Source organism: Schistocerca americana, chromosome 2, assembly GCF_021461395.2.
Source record: "Schistocerca americana isolate TAMUIC-IGC-003095 chromosome 2, iqSchAmer2.1, whole genome shotgun sequence".
NCBI lineage: Eukaryota > Metazoa > Arthropoda > Insecta > Orthoptera > Acrididae > Schistocerca > Schistocerca americana.
Window position 1 is genome coordinate 1,058,133,393 of NC_060120.1, and position 15,036 is coordinate 1,058,148,428.

Below are 15,036 nucleotides of genomic sequence, written 5' to 3' on the forward strand. Positions count from 1 at the left end.
CATCACAGCCAGGTATATAAGCAGGCCCCTAACAGACTAAATAGCCACGCTGCCTCCGCGACCTGTACCCAAATTAAAATACTGGTGCTACCAATCAAAACTCCTTTCCCTCTCCCAAACCTTAACCGCCGGCTGCGGTGCCTCACTACACCACGCAGTGGGTTGCTCTACTATCAGATCTAGACGCACACCGATATATCCACTTAGTCGGTGAGAGGTCTACATGGGAACTAACTAACTCTTTATGTCATACCATAGGAATAATTTAAAACGAACAAACACGCAGAGCCACGCCAACTTTTGACACTTAATTAATTATTCGTTGCTGCTGCCGGTTCTCTACGACAGCGGCCGGCTACTGCGCGTTGCTCAGGCAGCATCTCTGGACCCAGTGATGGCGAGTTGTTGCATCGCTGAAGTCGCGCGCGCTCACCACCTGTGTTTTGGTCGACGTTCGCGGCTCATCTACAACATATTTTTCTTTTTCTTAATACATTGTACATGTGTATTTACAGTAACCACCAGGTGTTATTATAAAGTTATCGTGTAGAATGCTCAGCACTAGTAAGGGTGAACGTAACCCGTACGTTTTGACACAGCACAACGTGTCGAATTCATTACCGTGATACCTCATTACTTCATGTGGATTGCAGTTCTTCACCCAATAGATAAAGTTATCTGTATCCATATAAAGTAATTTAGGATCTGCGAAATAAGTTTTCGCAAACTCATAATGAAAGCGGTACATGTGGAGTTAGAATAGGTCTAGTACGCACGTCCCCACATAAATAGGTATCATAAACTCTATTGCAGTCTTCGCCATGTCCACAGCAACAAAGTTGTTACTGAACATGGTGAACATGGTTAAAATTTGATCTGGCAATGCATTTTCTTACGCCATAACGCCCATCCCATTTGGTTCTAATCAAAATTTCTCGCCGCTCCCTCAAATTCTCCAATGTTTTACCGAAAAATGAATTATTCTTTAATTTATAAAAACCTTTTTCAAAGTCACAAATCGCAGAAGCTCTCTGTCTTGTATTCAAATCAATATATTCTTTCAGCCAAGGGGATTGCTTAAAGGAGATATCCCAGTTGATTTTAACCAGCTCCATCTCTGAGACACTGCTGGAGATTGTGATAATAATGTATCTCCGCTTATTCGCCAGTGTTGTCATCAGTTTTGGAGTGGAGCCGCCTCGTGGCTCTGGACACAGTGGCAAATTGGCGTGCGCATCATGCAAACTAATAGGGTATGTGAGTTCTGTCTCCACCACACATCCTACATCAGGTTCACTCGCCATAATTCCCACGATTTTTCCTCCTAATCCCTTGCACTTGTCTTTGGGCAACCATCAAACTCACCAATCGGCAGTAAGTTATTTACATCCAAGTACATTATGTAACCTGAATCAAAGGATGCGTTGAACTTTTCACCCATCCATGAGTTATTTGTGCCTTCGCATGCCTATGAACACATTGGCAAAGTCTCCCACAGATCCCTCGCTCAAAGAAAAGGAGCATGTCAGCATCAGTCAATAATTTGATGATGTATTTTGTTGTCTTGAGCATTGAGTCTCAAGACAACCCAGGTGTCGTGTAATAAAATGCAGGATCCAGAGAATATGTGGTCATGCATAGACTCCAGAATTTCTCGAAAACGTCTGTAAGCAAGCGCACACCTGTGTCCATGTTAAGCTGTGCGCATACTATTAAAGTGGAGATGTTGAATTCTCACCAGACTTTCACAGCATGCTCATACTCTGTGTGCATTATGGCAGCGCCTGTAAGATTGCTGGAGAATACAGTTATGTTATGTAGCCTGGTTTCGTTAAGTTTCACCATACTATCCACATATTCGTATGGGAAAACCCCCTTCCTAGTCACAAGTTGAAAATTTTCCTCGTCGGGAAACGCAGCTAGAGTGATATGCATATCCTCCCGAGGTAGCGTTTCGACGAGTTTCTGGAGTGGTGCCTGCATAAAACGTAGCGTATCAAGCAAGTGTAGCGTAATTCTTGGCGCTATTCGTCTGGAGAATGAAATGTGTTTCTCGACTCTATCAGATATTACACTGACCTGATCTTTCTCCATGCTGAAATCAGCTAAGTGCACAACTAGAAAGTGAGCATCACACCTGCTTAAATTATGGAAGAAAACCGGTATGTGCCTTGTTAGCTGGTACTCAAATTGCATGTATTGTGAGCTGCGCCACGGAACTTCCCTGTAAGATGACAGTGGTTCCTACGAGAAGTTTCTGCCTTTCTATCTAACGACAATCAACCGCGTTATTGTACAAATCTCCATTGCCCTTCGATTTGGTCATTGGAACGCTGTCGCTGTGAAGTTTATCAACCTCCCATGAAAGTTTTTCAGTTGCAGTGAGCAGCCAAACAGCGGGATTATCCCCGACATAAGATCTGTACCGGTTTAGACTCAAATCATAGGACAAAACAATTTGGTTCACTGCCACATATGGTATGTTTTTCTGTAAAGGTGTTATGTGACGTCGTGGGGTCACCTTCGCAGTGGGTCACAAGAGCGAGGAGACATTCAGAGTCGGCGTACACTACAAACGGGCATCACTCCTGGTGGTGAGAATTTTCAAACTTTATGAATTTGTCTACCTAAGTAGCCATAATAACATGTACCGGGTCCTTAGGAGCACAATCTACGAGAGGCGCCGCAAATAACTTTGTATTAGGAATAATGATTCAGACACCTTAAGCAAATATGATCATTACACTTGCGGTAACTCAACTGAGATAATAGGAGCCATGACACGTCTCTGATCGATAATAATGATAATTATTACGTCCAGAGAAGAGCAACATATTTATATGCATCTTACACTCACTGGAAAATTTTGAGAAATGGAGGGGCCTACGACAATATGCTTGTCCTGCTCATCTGACTTGCCTTTCTTCTCCAGGCCACTAATATGAACCAATATTCCTGTATTCTGCACCTCAAATTTAGATTTGTCCAATATCTTGAAGGTGAATTCTATAACATCAAAGATATGAATGTCAAAGTATCTACCATATCAATATGTCCGCTGCAGATCTTTTGTGTAATTTCTCTCACAAGCCAAGACCGACCACGCAAAACAATCCTGATCGGTTTTATTTTCGACATTAATACATGCCTGCTTATTAGCTATATCTTTACGGGGCTTGATATAGCTATACCCTCCATTTACCGTATCATAGACACGTGTATGGATGTCCAGGTGTAGTATTCGGCTGAGTGCCTTAGGTGACCCTCTCACTTCCCTCTCAGAAAACTAGGCCAGTATAGCACTCCAGATGGATTTATAAAACCACTAGGTGATTGATGTGCTCCGCGTTATCACATCATTCCCCCCCCCTTCCCCCAGAGATAATGAAGACCTGTCTCTTCAATGCCACAAAATCAACTTTTGGGGAGGGAGAGCATGCGACAATTCGACGCAGAGCAGCACACTTCATTTAAGGTGGCATACCAAGGACCATTGATCACTTTGAGGAGCTCTGTTTCCATGACAGGAAGGCACGTCCTTAGAAACCCGACATGGTTACCATACCCTCCTGATCGATCCTCGATGCTCATGAATCAGATTCGTTCCTCAAAGTCGTCTGCAATCCCTGAGTATTCTAACTGTGGTATGGTGTCACTGACCTGATGCCTTCGCCAAAAGGATGGGAGAGGGAACTGCCTCTAGCCAGAGGATCGTCTCCATTATTAATACTATAACTAGGTGATGAAGCTTCTTGTGGTAATGTGTTGAGGGTTGTGTGCTGTTGGCTCTGAGCACTATGGGACTTAACTACTGAGGTCATCAGTCCCCTAGAACGTAGAACTACTTAAACCTAACTAACCTAAGGACATCACACACATCCATGCCCGAGGCAGGATTCGAATCTGCGACCGTAGCGGTCACGCGGTTCCAAACCGACGCGCTTAGAACCGCACGGCCACACCGGCCGGCGGTTGTGTGCTGTGCCTCACGACATCGGCGAGAACGCCATGACGGAGGAGGAGGTGATGCTACAGAATCGTGCCAGTGCGAGCAGTTTGGTTGCTGCAGCTAGCGTGAGGGAGGGTGGTCCTCGGACGCCAGAGCGGTGCAGGGGCGGCGCCGGCAGTGACCCACGCGGCGACTGGGGCCGCCCTCGCGCTCTTGCTGGTGAATAATGTCGCACAGGACCCCGTCTCGATATTACAGGCTTCGCCGCCTCTGGCACCTGAGCCTCTGCGTATTACGTGAGTTATTCCCCTGATGCAGCCGCTGTAGAATAACGACAAAAAAATAAGCACAAATTTCTAGACATCGCCTTCTGCTGCTGCTGCCCTGCTACTGCTACAAGGAAAGAAAGAATGCTGATTATTTGTACGTAGAGTGAGTCTGTATTGCCTATTTCTTCTCACTGGCTCCTTGGCATCTCTGTCATCTTCTCACGCCGACGAAGGTCTTCGCCCAACTCCTCTACCAATTGTGGCATTTAGCTGTCGGCTGAATTGGGCAGGGCCCATTGATTCATCTCACTGATGTTGCCTACAACAATAATGATCTAACAGTAAAAACACATACACACAAAAACAATGGGACACAAATATATTTTCTTTAGAATATACACTCACATGACATCTGCAGTGGTTCCTGGATATCTTCAGCACATACCCCTCCCTGTTCCCCTTCTTCGTCTACCAGGAAATCATCCACAATAACAAAGGATATGCACCATATTACATATACAATGAAATTTTATTACGTGTACACACTACTATGGAGATGAAAAAGAAAATTAATGGACGTATTACTAAAACAGTGTTCCCCCAATTCCCGTCAATTGTTCCCTTATGCTCACCCTGAAACTCTCTATAACCTCTGGATCTGTCAGTTTATCCAGGTCCCATCTCCTTAAGGTCCCACTTTTTGCAGTTTCTTCAGTTTTAATCTACAGTTCATAACCAATAGATTGTGGTCAGAGTCGTCATCTGCCCCTGCAAATGACTTACAATTTAAAACCTGGTTCCTAAATCTCTTCCAGTACCTCCAGGCCTCTTCCATGTACACAGCCTTCTTTCATGGTTCTTGAACCAAGTATTAGCTATGATTAAGTTATGTTCCATGCAAAATTCTACCAGGCGGCTTCCTCTTTCATTTCTTACCGCCATTCCATATTCACCTATTACGTTTCCTTCTCTCCCTTTTCCTACTATCGAATTCCAGTCACCCATGACTATTAAATTTTTGTCTCCCTTCACTATCTGAATAATTTCTTTTATCTCATCATACATTTCATCAATCTCTTCGTCATCTGCTGAGCTAGTTGGCATATAAACTTGTACTGCAGTGGTGGGCGTGGGCTTCGTGTCTATCTTGGCGACAATAATACGTTCACTATGCTTACCCGCACTCCTACTTTTTTATTCATTATTAATCTAACTCCCGCATTACCCCTATTTGATTATGTATTTATAACCCTGTATTCACCTGACTAAAAATCTTGTTCCTCCTGCCATCGAACTTCACTAATTCCCACCATATATAACTTTAACCTAGTCATTTCCCTTTTTAAATTATCTGACCTACCTGCCCGATTACGGGATCTGACATTCCATGCTCCGATCCATAGAATGCCAGTTTTCTATCTTCTGATAGCGATCACGGTGCCCTCCTGAGTAGTACCCACCCGGAGATCCGAATGTGGGAATATTTTACCTACGGAATATTTTACTCAAGAGGACACCATCATCATTTAACCATACAGTAAAGTTGCATGCCCTCGGGAAAAATTACAACTGTAGTTTCCCCTTGCTTTCAGCTGTTCACAGTACCAGCACAGCAAGGCCATTTTGGTTAGTGTTACAAGGTGGGATCAGTCAATCATCCAGACTTTTGCCTCTGCAACTACTTGAAAGGCTGCTGCCCCTCTTCAGGAACAACACATTTGTGTGGCCTCTCAACAGATACCCCTCTATTGTGGTTGCACCTACAGAATGGCTATCTGTATCGCTGAGGCACGCAAGCCTCCCCACCAATGGCAAGGTCCATAGTTCATGGGAAGTCATATTACATATTCGATGAAAAATATATATACTACTTACGAGGATATTTCTGCTGCTGCTGCTGCTGTTGAACCTCTGCCTCCAACTCTTCCACGATTTGGTGGACGTATGCTGAAACAATAAGAAAACATGTAAGCGTAGGCTTCCGCGGCCGTTGTCTTCTTCAATAAAATTCTTCAGGGTATCAGACCGTATCGTCATAATTTTAAAATGCGCCAATGCGTTGACGCATTTTAAAATAATGACGATGCGGTCTGATACCCTGAAGAATTTTGTTGAAGAATAAGAAAACAATTAAGACCTAAATCCGAAAACATATGCTACGAGACTTCTTTTAGCTTAGAAATCTGAACATGTAATGAATTCATACAACGAAACATTATTTTAAAGAAGGGAAATCTGAACTTGAAGCTACGAAACTTTTTACGAAGATATACAATGCGAAAGGCGACCCTATGCTATGAAATTAAATATGAGTATTTTTCACCTAGTAATTCCCATTGTCTCCGGCATTTGCCGCCACTGGCACTACCACTGCCACCTGTTGCTGCAGACTGCTTCTTTTTTTTTTTTTTTTTCAAATAAGCTGGTAGCACAGACACACGAGTGAGAACGGCACAATCAAGCTGATCCCACCGCGGACGATAGCAGAATGATAGTGACTGCACCATGATGGGGGTTTGTATAACCTCAACACCCTCCACCCACCATTTCACTTAGGCAGTGCGACAGCATTAGAACAATCTTTGTACTAGTCCAAAGTACCATTATCCAAGATGGCGGAGATGCCGTCATCCAAGATGGCAGCGATGTCGTCATCAAATATGGCGGCCGTGACGTCATTCAAGATGACTGGTTTTGGCGGGATGTTTGAATTTTGGTGGGAAAGTGCCAAGCCTCCCTCCCCCAGAAAAATGGTGAAAAGTTTAAATTCCAACAGGATAATGCACCACACCACTCTTATCTCTATAAGCAAAGAAAATTGAGGGAAGATAGGACTCTAGGCCAACATCCACTAACCTAAGGATTCGTGGAAAAAAAGGACTTGTCTTTATTATTTATCCAATTTCAAGCAGGTGTGTTCGCCAGTGGGTCTGAACTCCAACTGGCTTAGTTCATATCGTCGCCACCAGAGGACGCCACTGTGACGTCAGGTAATGACGCAAATACCATTATTCAACATGGCCGTACCCAGCGAGTTCACCACTGAGTCCAGAGCCCAACTGCCTTAGTTCATATCGTCGCCACCAGAGGACGCCACTGTGACGTCGGGTGGTGACGCAAGATCATCTGCTCTCTCTCTCACGCCGTGTCAGAGTCCCACGAGCGCACGACCGCTGACGTCACAGTCTCCCAGCCTAGACCATTATACTCGTGCCGGACATAGTCTTCTGTAAATATTCTAACTAAAGTAACACCGACATAGTGCATCTAACATATGAGTTACTGAAGTACTTAATTCCATTTCAATTTTAGTGTACCACTTCGATATTCAAAAAACATTTCCCCACTAGGAGCGCAGTGATTTACCACCCCCACGCCTAGAATGCTGCTCCCCTATTGGCTACTGCACTAGTCACGTGACTCTACATCATAAAACCAATATAAACCCGACCACAACCCAATTCACCTTCACTCTGCTCCTATACTTTGTTCGATAAGCGTATGTGTGTAGACGTGATTGTGAATTCAGTCATTATGAAGCGAGCATGCAGCACCAGCGACTGTGCCAGTGGCAGCAGCAGGAGCAAACGATCTCATGTGGAAGAAGTTCCATTACCTCGTAAGTACATTTTCATTGCTCCAATATCTGCATCCTTTAACTCAGTGTATCTGTCTTACATATGTTTTCGATCTCACTCTATACAGAATGCTTCGTCCTTTAACAGATTTTGTGTGTGTGTGTGTGTGTGTGTGTGTGTGTGTGTGTGTGTGTGTGTGTGTGCGTGTCTATATGTTCTGTGTTACGTGTTATATCTGTTTTGGACCGCTCTCTATACAGTTTTCCAGGTCTTTGAACAGATTGTATGTGTCTATGTGTTCTGTGTGTGTCTCTGTTATAAATGTTTTGGACCGCTCTCTATACAGTTTGCCAAGTCTTTTAACAGATTGTTTGTGTCTATATGTCCTGTGTTACGTGTTATATCTATTTTGGACCGCTCTTTATACAGTTTGCCGGGTCTTTTAACAAATTGTGTGTCTATGTTTCGTGTGTGAGTATGTTATATCTTTCTTCGATCGCTCACTATAAAGATTTTATGTGTTTGTGTGTCAATATGTTATATCCGTTTTTGGGCCGCTGACTGCTGTACCATTTAACTCATTGCACTTGTTCTACTGATATTTTCTTCCATACTCGATATTATAGTCAGTCTTTTCCATCTTTCTAGATTACATCCCTCAAATGCTGGAGGAGCTTGACCAGCAGCTAGAGATGGAGAGGGCACAAGCACAGCTCGAATGTAAGTACATTTCTAATAAAATCGTAGTTCTTAGATCAAATAATTTCGATTAATGTATATACTCGTTTTTAAAGTGTCAAGACTGAGCTTTCTAAGATATATTCTTTTTTTTCTAGATGATCATGGTTCCATGCATAGGGAGGGGAGCACAGAGGGTGGTGTGCAAGGAGGGTCTCAAATGGCAGCTGCTGCAGAAAACCACAAAATTATGGAGTTTTTAGAGAAGGAGGCGGAGGAGTTCGATCTGCCTGATTGGGTGGGAGACCTGGTTGAATGTGGCAATGAGTTGCTCAAACCATGGAGCCAGAGCGGAGAAGGCGAATAGTTTTGAACATTATTATTAGACCAAATAATTACCATTATTTTGTCTTATTATTACTTATTGCTCTTTTAAATTTACATCATTAAACTTTTTTTCTTATTTATGTTGTAGGTATATCACTCGGCGTGGGCCATATACCTAGAGCGGTGTTTGCGGGGGCGGGAATCGGGGGCACACAGCCGCAAACACATGTGGCACCCTGTGTAGCCCCTATCAGAGCGGCGTGAGAGGCAGCAGCAGCCACACCATCACCGCCCTCCGCACCGTCCCAGGGCCTCGGCACCCCTGGGCAACTCAACCGGCGGGCCACGAAGAAGAAGAAGAACAGCAGGTGCAACGGTCTCCCACCCCACCAGCTGGTAGCAGGAGCAATGCACCCCGGGGGCCGTCGCCACAGCCCTGCTGCTCCAGCTGGCAGTCACCGCCTCCTCCTCAACCAGCTCACCCCCGCCGCCAGCGCAAGGTTCCCTGTAGACGATGACGAGCCATCGCCAGCCCCATCTTCGACCGGCTGGACCCCTAGTTCTAGTAGTAGTAGCAATAGCAATAGTGATTATCCTGTGGCTAGTGGTAGTGCTCTCTCCTGCCCTATCGATAGTGATTTTGATCAGAATAATGGCGGAATGACCCCCCTAGAATACTCAGCGGTTGCTAGGGCTTTTGAGGGGGGCATCTCGTTCACTAGAACTGAGAATCCGTGAGGGAGGTACCGCGACCCTGTCGGGTTTTTAGAGGCATGCCTCCCTGTATTGGAGACTGAGCTCCTCAAAGTCCTAGAAGATCCAAGATTTAATGCCATTAAATGCAGTGCAGTATTATGCTACGAATTGAATCATCCCCCTAAACATCAAGGTGACGCAGAGACAACGAACCTGCACTATATATGGAGTGCTAAAGGAGTTATTTCTCGGAGCTCATCCATTGCTGAGTGTTATCGAGAATCCACCTTGAGCACTATTATGGCCCAATTTTCTGAGATGGAAGTACGTAGCTCCGCTAAACTGCTGAGCTGTATACCATACCTCGACATCCATATAAATGTCTATGATCCAATAAATGGAGGGTCCAGTTGTATTAAACTCCCTAAAGATATTGAGAACAAGCATGCGTGCATTAACGTTCAAAATCAGTCAGAGAAATTACAATTACAAAGATCATCCTGCATGTCCCAGCAGTTACAAAGTCAAAGATATTAAGAGACAGTATAACTTCGATGGTATTGAGTTCCCTGTAAAGATCCAGGACATACGTAAGTTTGAGGCTCAGAATACCGGAATATCGGTTCACGTTTATGGTCTGGAGAAGAAGAAGAAGAAGAAGAAGAAGGACAAGTCAAATGAGCAAGACAAGCACACAGTAGTTGGTCTCCTCCATTTCTCAAAATTTGCAGGTGAGAGAGAGTTGCACGTAAACATGCAGCCCTTCTCTGAAGGTGATAATTACCAGTACGTCTGGATCAAAGACATGTCCCGACTCCTTTCCACCCAACTATCAGAAGATCACAATAAAAAGCATATTTGTTTAAGGTGTTTCAATTATTTTTCATGTGAACAGTTATTAGCGATACAGCTATTAGATTGTGCTTCCAAGGATGTGGTACGAGTGATTATGCCTACAGACGAAAATAACGTCATTAAATTTCAAAATGCTCACCGCCAGCAGCGATGTCCTTTTGTAGTGTATGCCGACTTTGAATGTCTGCTGTCCTCTATTACTTGCTGTGAAGGGAACCCCTTAGCCTCACACACAAGTTTCACACAAAAACACGTACCTTATGTGGCAGCGTTCCAAGTTCTATGTGCGTATGATTGTAAACTTAACCACTACCAGTCTTATATAGGGAACGATCCAGCAGTTTGGCTTCTCATTGAGCTTGAAAAACTCTCATGGGAAGTTGATAGCCTCTACAGCACTAACATTTCAATGGCCAAATCAAAGGAAGATAATGAAATGTATGAAAAGGCGGTTAATTGTCATATTCGGGCTGGCTTTAGATAGAATAGCGGGAACTCCTATCACTGTTATCTTACGGCTAAGTTCCGCAGTGCAACTCACAACGCATGCTATTTGAAGTATCAGTTACCTAGACACATACCCGTCTATATTCATAATTTGAGCGGGTATGACGCTCATTTTCTCGTTGAGCACTTGGCTAATTTCGGTAAGAAGAATGATCAGGTCAGTGTCCTCCCTGAAAGTGTTGAGAAGTACATTTCTTTTTCAAAACGAATGACGACAAAAATTATGCTCCGCTTCCTTGACTCGTAACGCTTTATGCAGACTTCACTCCAGAAACTGGATGAGACTTTACCTCGGAATGATATGCATATCACTCGATCTGCATTTCTCGATGAGGAAAAGTTCCAGCTTGCGACTAGGAAAGGAGTTTTCCCATGCGAGTATGTTGATAGTATTTCGAAATTCAATGGAACCAGGTTTCCAGACATATCTGCATTTAGCAGTAATCTCACAGGCAATGCCATAACTAGAGCAGATTATGAGCATGCTGTGAATGTCCGGGGGGAATTCAACATCCCTAATTTGGGAGAATATGCAAGGTTATACATGGACACGGACGTGCGTTTGCTTGCAGCTGTTTTCTAAAATTTCCAGAGTGTATGTATGACCACGTACTCTCTGGACCCCGCCTTTCATTACATGGCACCTGGATTGTCCTGGGACGCTATGCTAAAAAAAACTGAGTGCAGCACTGAACTTTTGACTGATGCTGCAATGTTTCTATTTTTTGAGCGAGGGATCACTGGGGTCTTTGTCAATATGTTCACAGGTACGCCAAGCAAATAACCCCCGGATGGGTGTCGAGTTCAATGCATTCCTTGATTCTAGTTACATTTTGAACTTAGGTGTGAACAACTTATATGGGCACGCCATGATGCAGCCACCGCCGGTTGGTGGGTTTCGATTGGTGCCCGAAGACGAATTGGAGGGTTTAGGTGGACAAATAATGGGTCTTGCGGCTGATTCTGATGTAGAGTATGTGCTTGAGGCAAACATCGCATATCCTAATAATTTGCATGGAGAGACAAGCGACCTACCGTTATGTCCAGAGCAGTAACTTCTGCTAGGAAGCACGAACCCTAATCTGTTGGCTACTGTTGGAGATAAGCAGAGGTACATTATTCATTATCGTAACCTGCAGCAGTGCCTCAGATTAGGGATGAAGCTTGTTTGAGTCACCCAGGCAGTCTCCTTCAAGCAATCCCACTGATTGAAAGAGTATATTGAACTAAATACCGAAAAGAGGGCGGTCGCGAGTAGTGGTTTTGAAAAAGACTTTTATAAATTAATGAATAATTGCATTTTCGGGAAAACTATGCAGAATGTACTAAATGAACACGATATTGTGATTAGATTCGAATGGGAAGGGCGTTATGGAGTGAGAAAATATATAGCCAGGCCAAATTTTAAGCGTGCCATCATCTTGATTTGGAGATGTCAAAGACTGCAGTAGAGTTTATGAAGCCTATCTATTTGGGGATGTGCATAATGGATATCTCCAAATTCTGCATGTACTGATTCCACTACGAGTTTGCGAAACCTCATTTCGTAGAACTAAAGTTACTTTATATGGATACAGACAGCTTTATCTACTGGATCAAGAACTGCGATCTATATAAAGTAAGTAGATGCAACGGTAAAGAATTCGACACATCTTCTTATGGGGCCCATAATCCTTACGGTATTGTTCCTCAGAACAAGAAAGTTGTCAGTCTCATGACGACTCGAATGGTTTACCGATTGCAGAGTTTGTGGGGTTGAGGTCCAAAATGTATGCATATAGTACAATGGATGGAGGCACTTAGAGGCGGGCAAAGGTTGTTAGATGCATGGCATCTCATGCTCTTACGGTTCATTAGTATTTGCAATGCCTGTATGGTTGCAGCATTCAAGGCGCCCGTCCACGCATGGTTCAGCAATCTAGCATTCGATCACGAGGTCACGACGTGTACACTGTGCTGCAGTCTAAAATCGGATTTTCTCCTCATGGCGATAAAAGAGTCATTTGTGAGGATGGGGTAGGAAACCCTCCCATACTCATACTATTTTCTTGAAACAAAAGTAGGGGGGGATGGGGGGGACTCTGGTTGATTGATAGAGAGGGAATGAGCGTGTGAATGGGTTGAATGGGGATTATGTATGGAAATAGTATGGCTCTTTTATCACATTGGATGAGTGTGTTGTGTGGTGTGTATCAGTCTGCATGCTTCCATGTATGCCTGAGAGTGCGAATGAGTGTGGGGGCCTGTGTTAAGTATATGTCTGTGTAAATATATGTTGATTATTTTGCCAAAGAAAATCATAAAAACGAAAAAAGCTGAAAAAGCATTTAGAAAAAAGTCTCTATCTATGTAAATATTTTTCATCATTATTACTACTTAATATATGAACAAAAAGCAAGTTTTCGCGCTTCATTTGTACCTATATATGAAGAAAAAACCAAGTTTTCACACTTCATATGTGCTTCCATGTGAGTGGTTATAGGTTAGATTTTAGTTGTAAGTTTCACCTACCGCTAGCCATGCAGTCAGAACTAGTTTTAAGTATGTGAGTTTCACCCAATTAAATTCTCACTTGCTTCTGGTAGTGTAAAATGTTTACAGCCAGCCACCTCAAAGAAATATTTTCGCCTTTCGGGTGGAACTTCACTAGCGATAGTATTTACTGTGTAAGATAGTATAATTAGCTTGTAGTACCCCTCTGCATTAGCTGTAAACGTATATATATATATATATATATATATATATATATATATATATATATATATATATATATATATATTAGGGTGTCCCAAGATATAATGGGGATCTTATTTTCGTGAAATCGAAAACGCATACCCTCTATTTTTTTCTTAATAACTCACATACTAAATATTATTACAATTAAATTATTATAAAACGTGCCGACTTGACGCTAAACATAAGACTTGAAAACTTTTACTATTGGGAATGGAGGGATTCTAGAACTTAATGATTGTTTGGCAAATAAAACACCAAATTGCCCAAATCGTGTTTATTCACTATTTAACATGTAAAAACATTAGTCTCTAAATTTTCATTTCAAAGTTAGTTTTTTTCAGTCAGGATAAATCTTTCGGTACGCAACGTAACAAAAATTGTTTTTGTTCCTCCTCAACCGAGATTAAACCATGGAAGTCTTGCATCAACTTGACCCCTCTTTCAGCTGTATCATTCACTGCTCTCAGTGCTGAAACTTTCTTTCTGGTTTCTTGAAAGGAAGCATTGTTTGACCACATGGCAGGACATTCGTGGAGAAAACTGTCATCAATTTTAAGACGATGGAACAATGACTTGCTTCTGACTGAAATGAAGTCGTAGATGTTTTTCTCTGTAATTAAGAGAGAGCAAACCAGTTAACAAAATTGTGATGTAAACAGAAAACTAATGAAACAACGTCTCTGTGCATTTATTTAATTCACCATACAATGGACCGCAAAGTTCTTCCTTCGAAGGGATGTAGGGCCTAATAGTTAGCATGAGCTGATAAATTATCTTTGGTTAAGTTCTCAACCATTTTTACTTTTGTTTTTAGATCACATCATCGTCAAACAGTGACAAGACAGAAACTTTATCAGTCAAATACCACAAATGCTGGATTATCTTCTGTTGAGCTGATTTTGAGATGTCTTGATCTACTTTTTCATATCCCTTCATTGACTTCAAAAAGCACAAATCTGTGTAGGGTGCCTTTACTGCCAAAATACACTGGAGCCATGGCCTGACGTAGGATGTCACGACGGACAGGCAGACATCAAACAGCGCTATCTTCTCCTTGCTCGAAAGTTTTAACTGAGCACAAAGTAATTATATTTTTAGGGAATGTATAGCTCTCGCCATCCATCGAGCTTGTTGTATGGCGCCTGGAGACGGTATCTTGAATTTTCTGTCTGTATCTCCACCTAAAAATATAACAGAAAACTCTATCAACTCTCGGTAATCATCTCTGGTTATTTCTTTTGTCAGTTCAGTGCGGTAAAACTCAATCAGATTGTCAATTTCTGAAACAGTCAGGTTCATTGTGACCTTTTCTTTGTAGCACTGTATGTTATCTGGATCTACTCTTTTCGAGTTGTCTCGGAACTTTTCGAAGAGTGGAATATTAGGACTTGTCACTGAACAGATTTTTATCTGGAAGACGTTTTTTAACACTAGTTCATAC

At 42.7% G+C, this 15,036-nt stretch overlaps 1 protein-coding gene across 1 annotated transcript in view; it reads right to left on the reverse strand.

Annotated features, from left to right (window-relative positions):
* Nucleotides 1-15,036, reverse strand: part of LOC124594673 (YLP motif-containing protein 1-like) — a 118,357-nt gene that overhangs the window by 27,894 nt on the left and 75,427 nt on the right. The window contains exon 2 of the mRNA XM_047133041.1: nucleotides 6,094-6,165. Within this exon, the coding sequence (XP_046988997.1) occupies nucleotides 6,094-6,165 (72 nt within the window). The remainder of the gene's footprint in view (nucleotides 1-6,093; nucleotides 6,166-15,036) is intronic.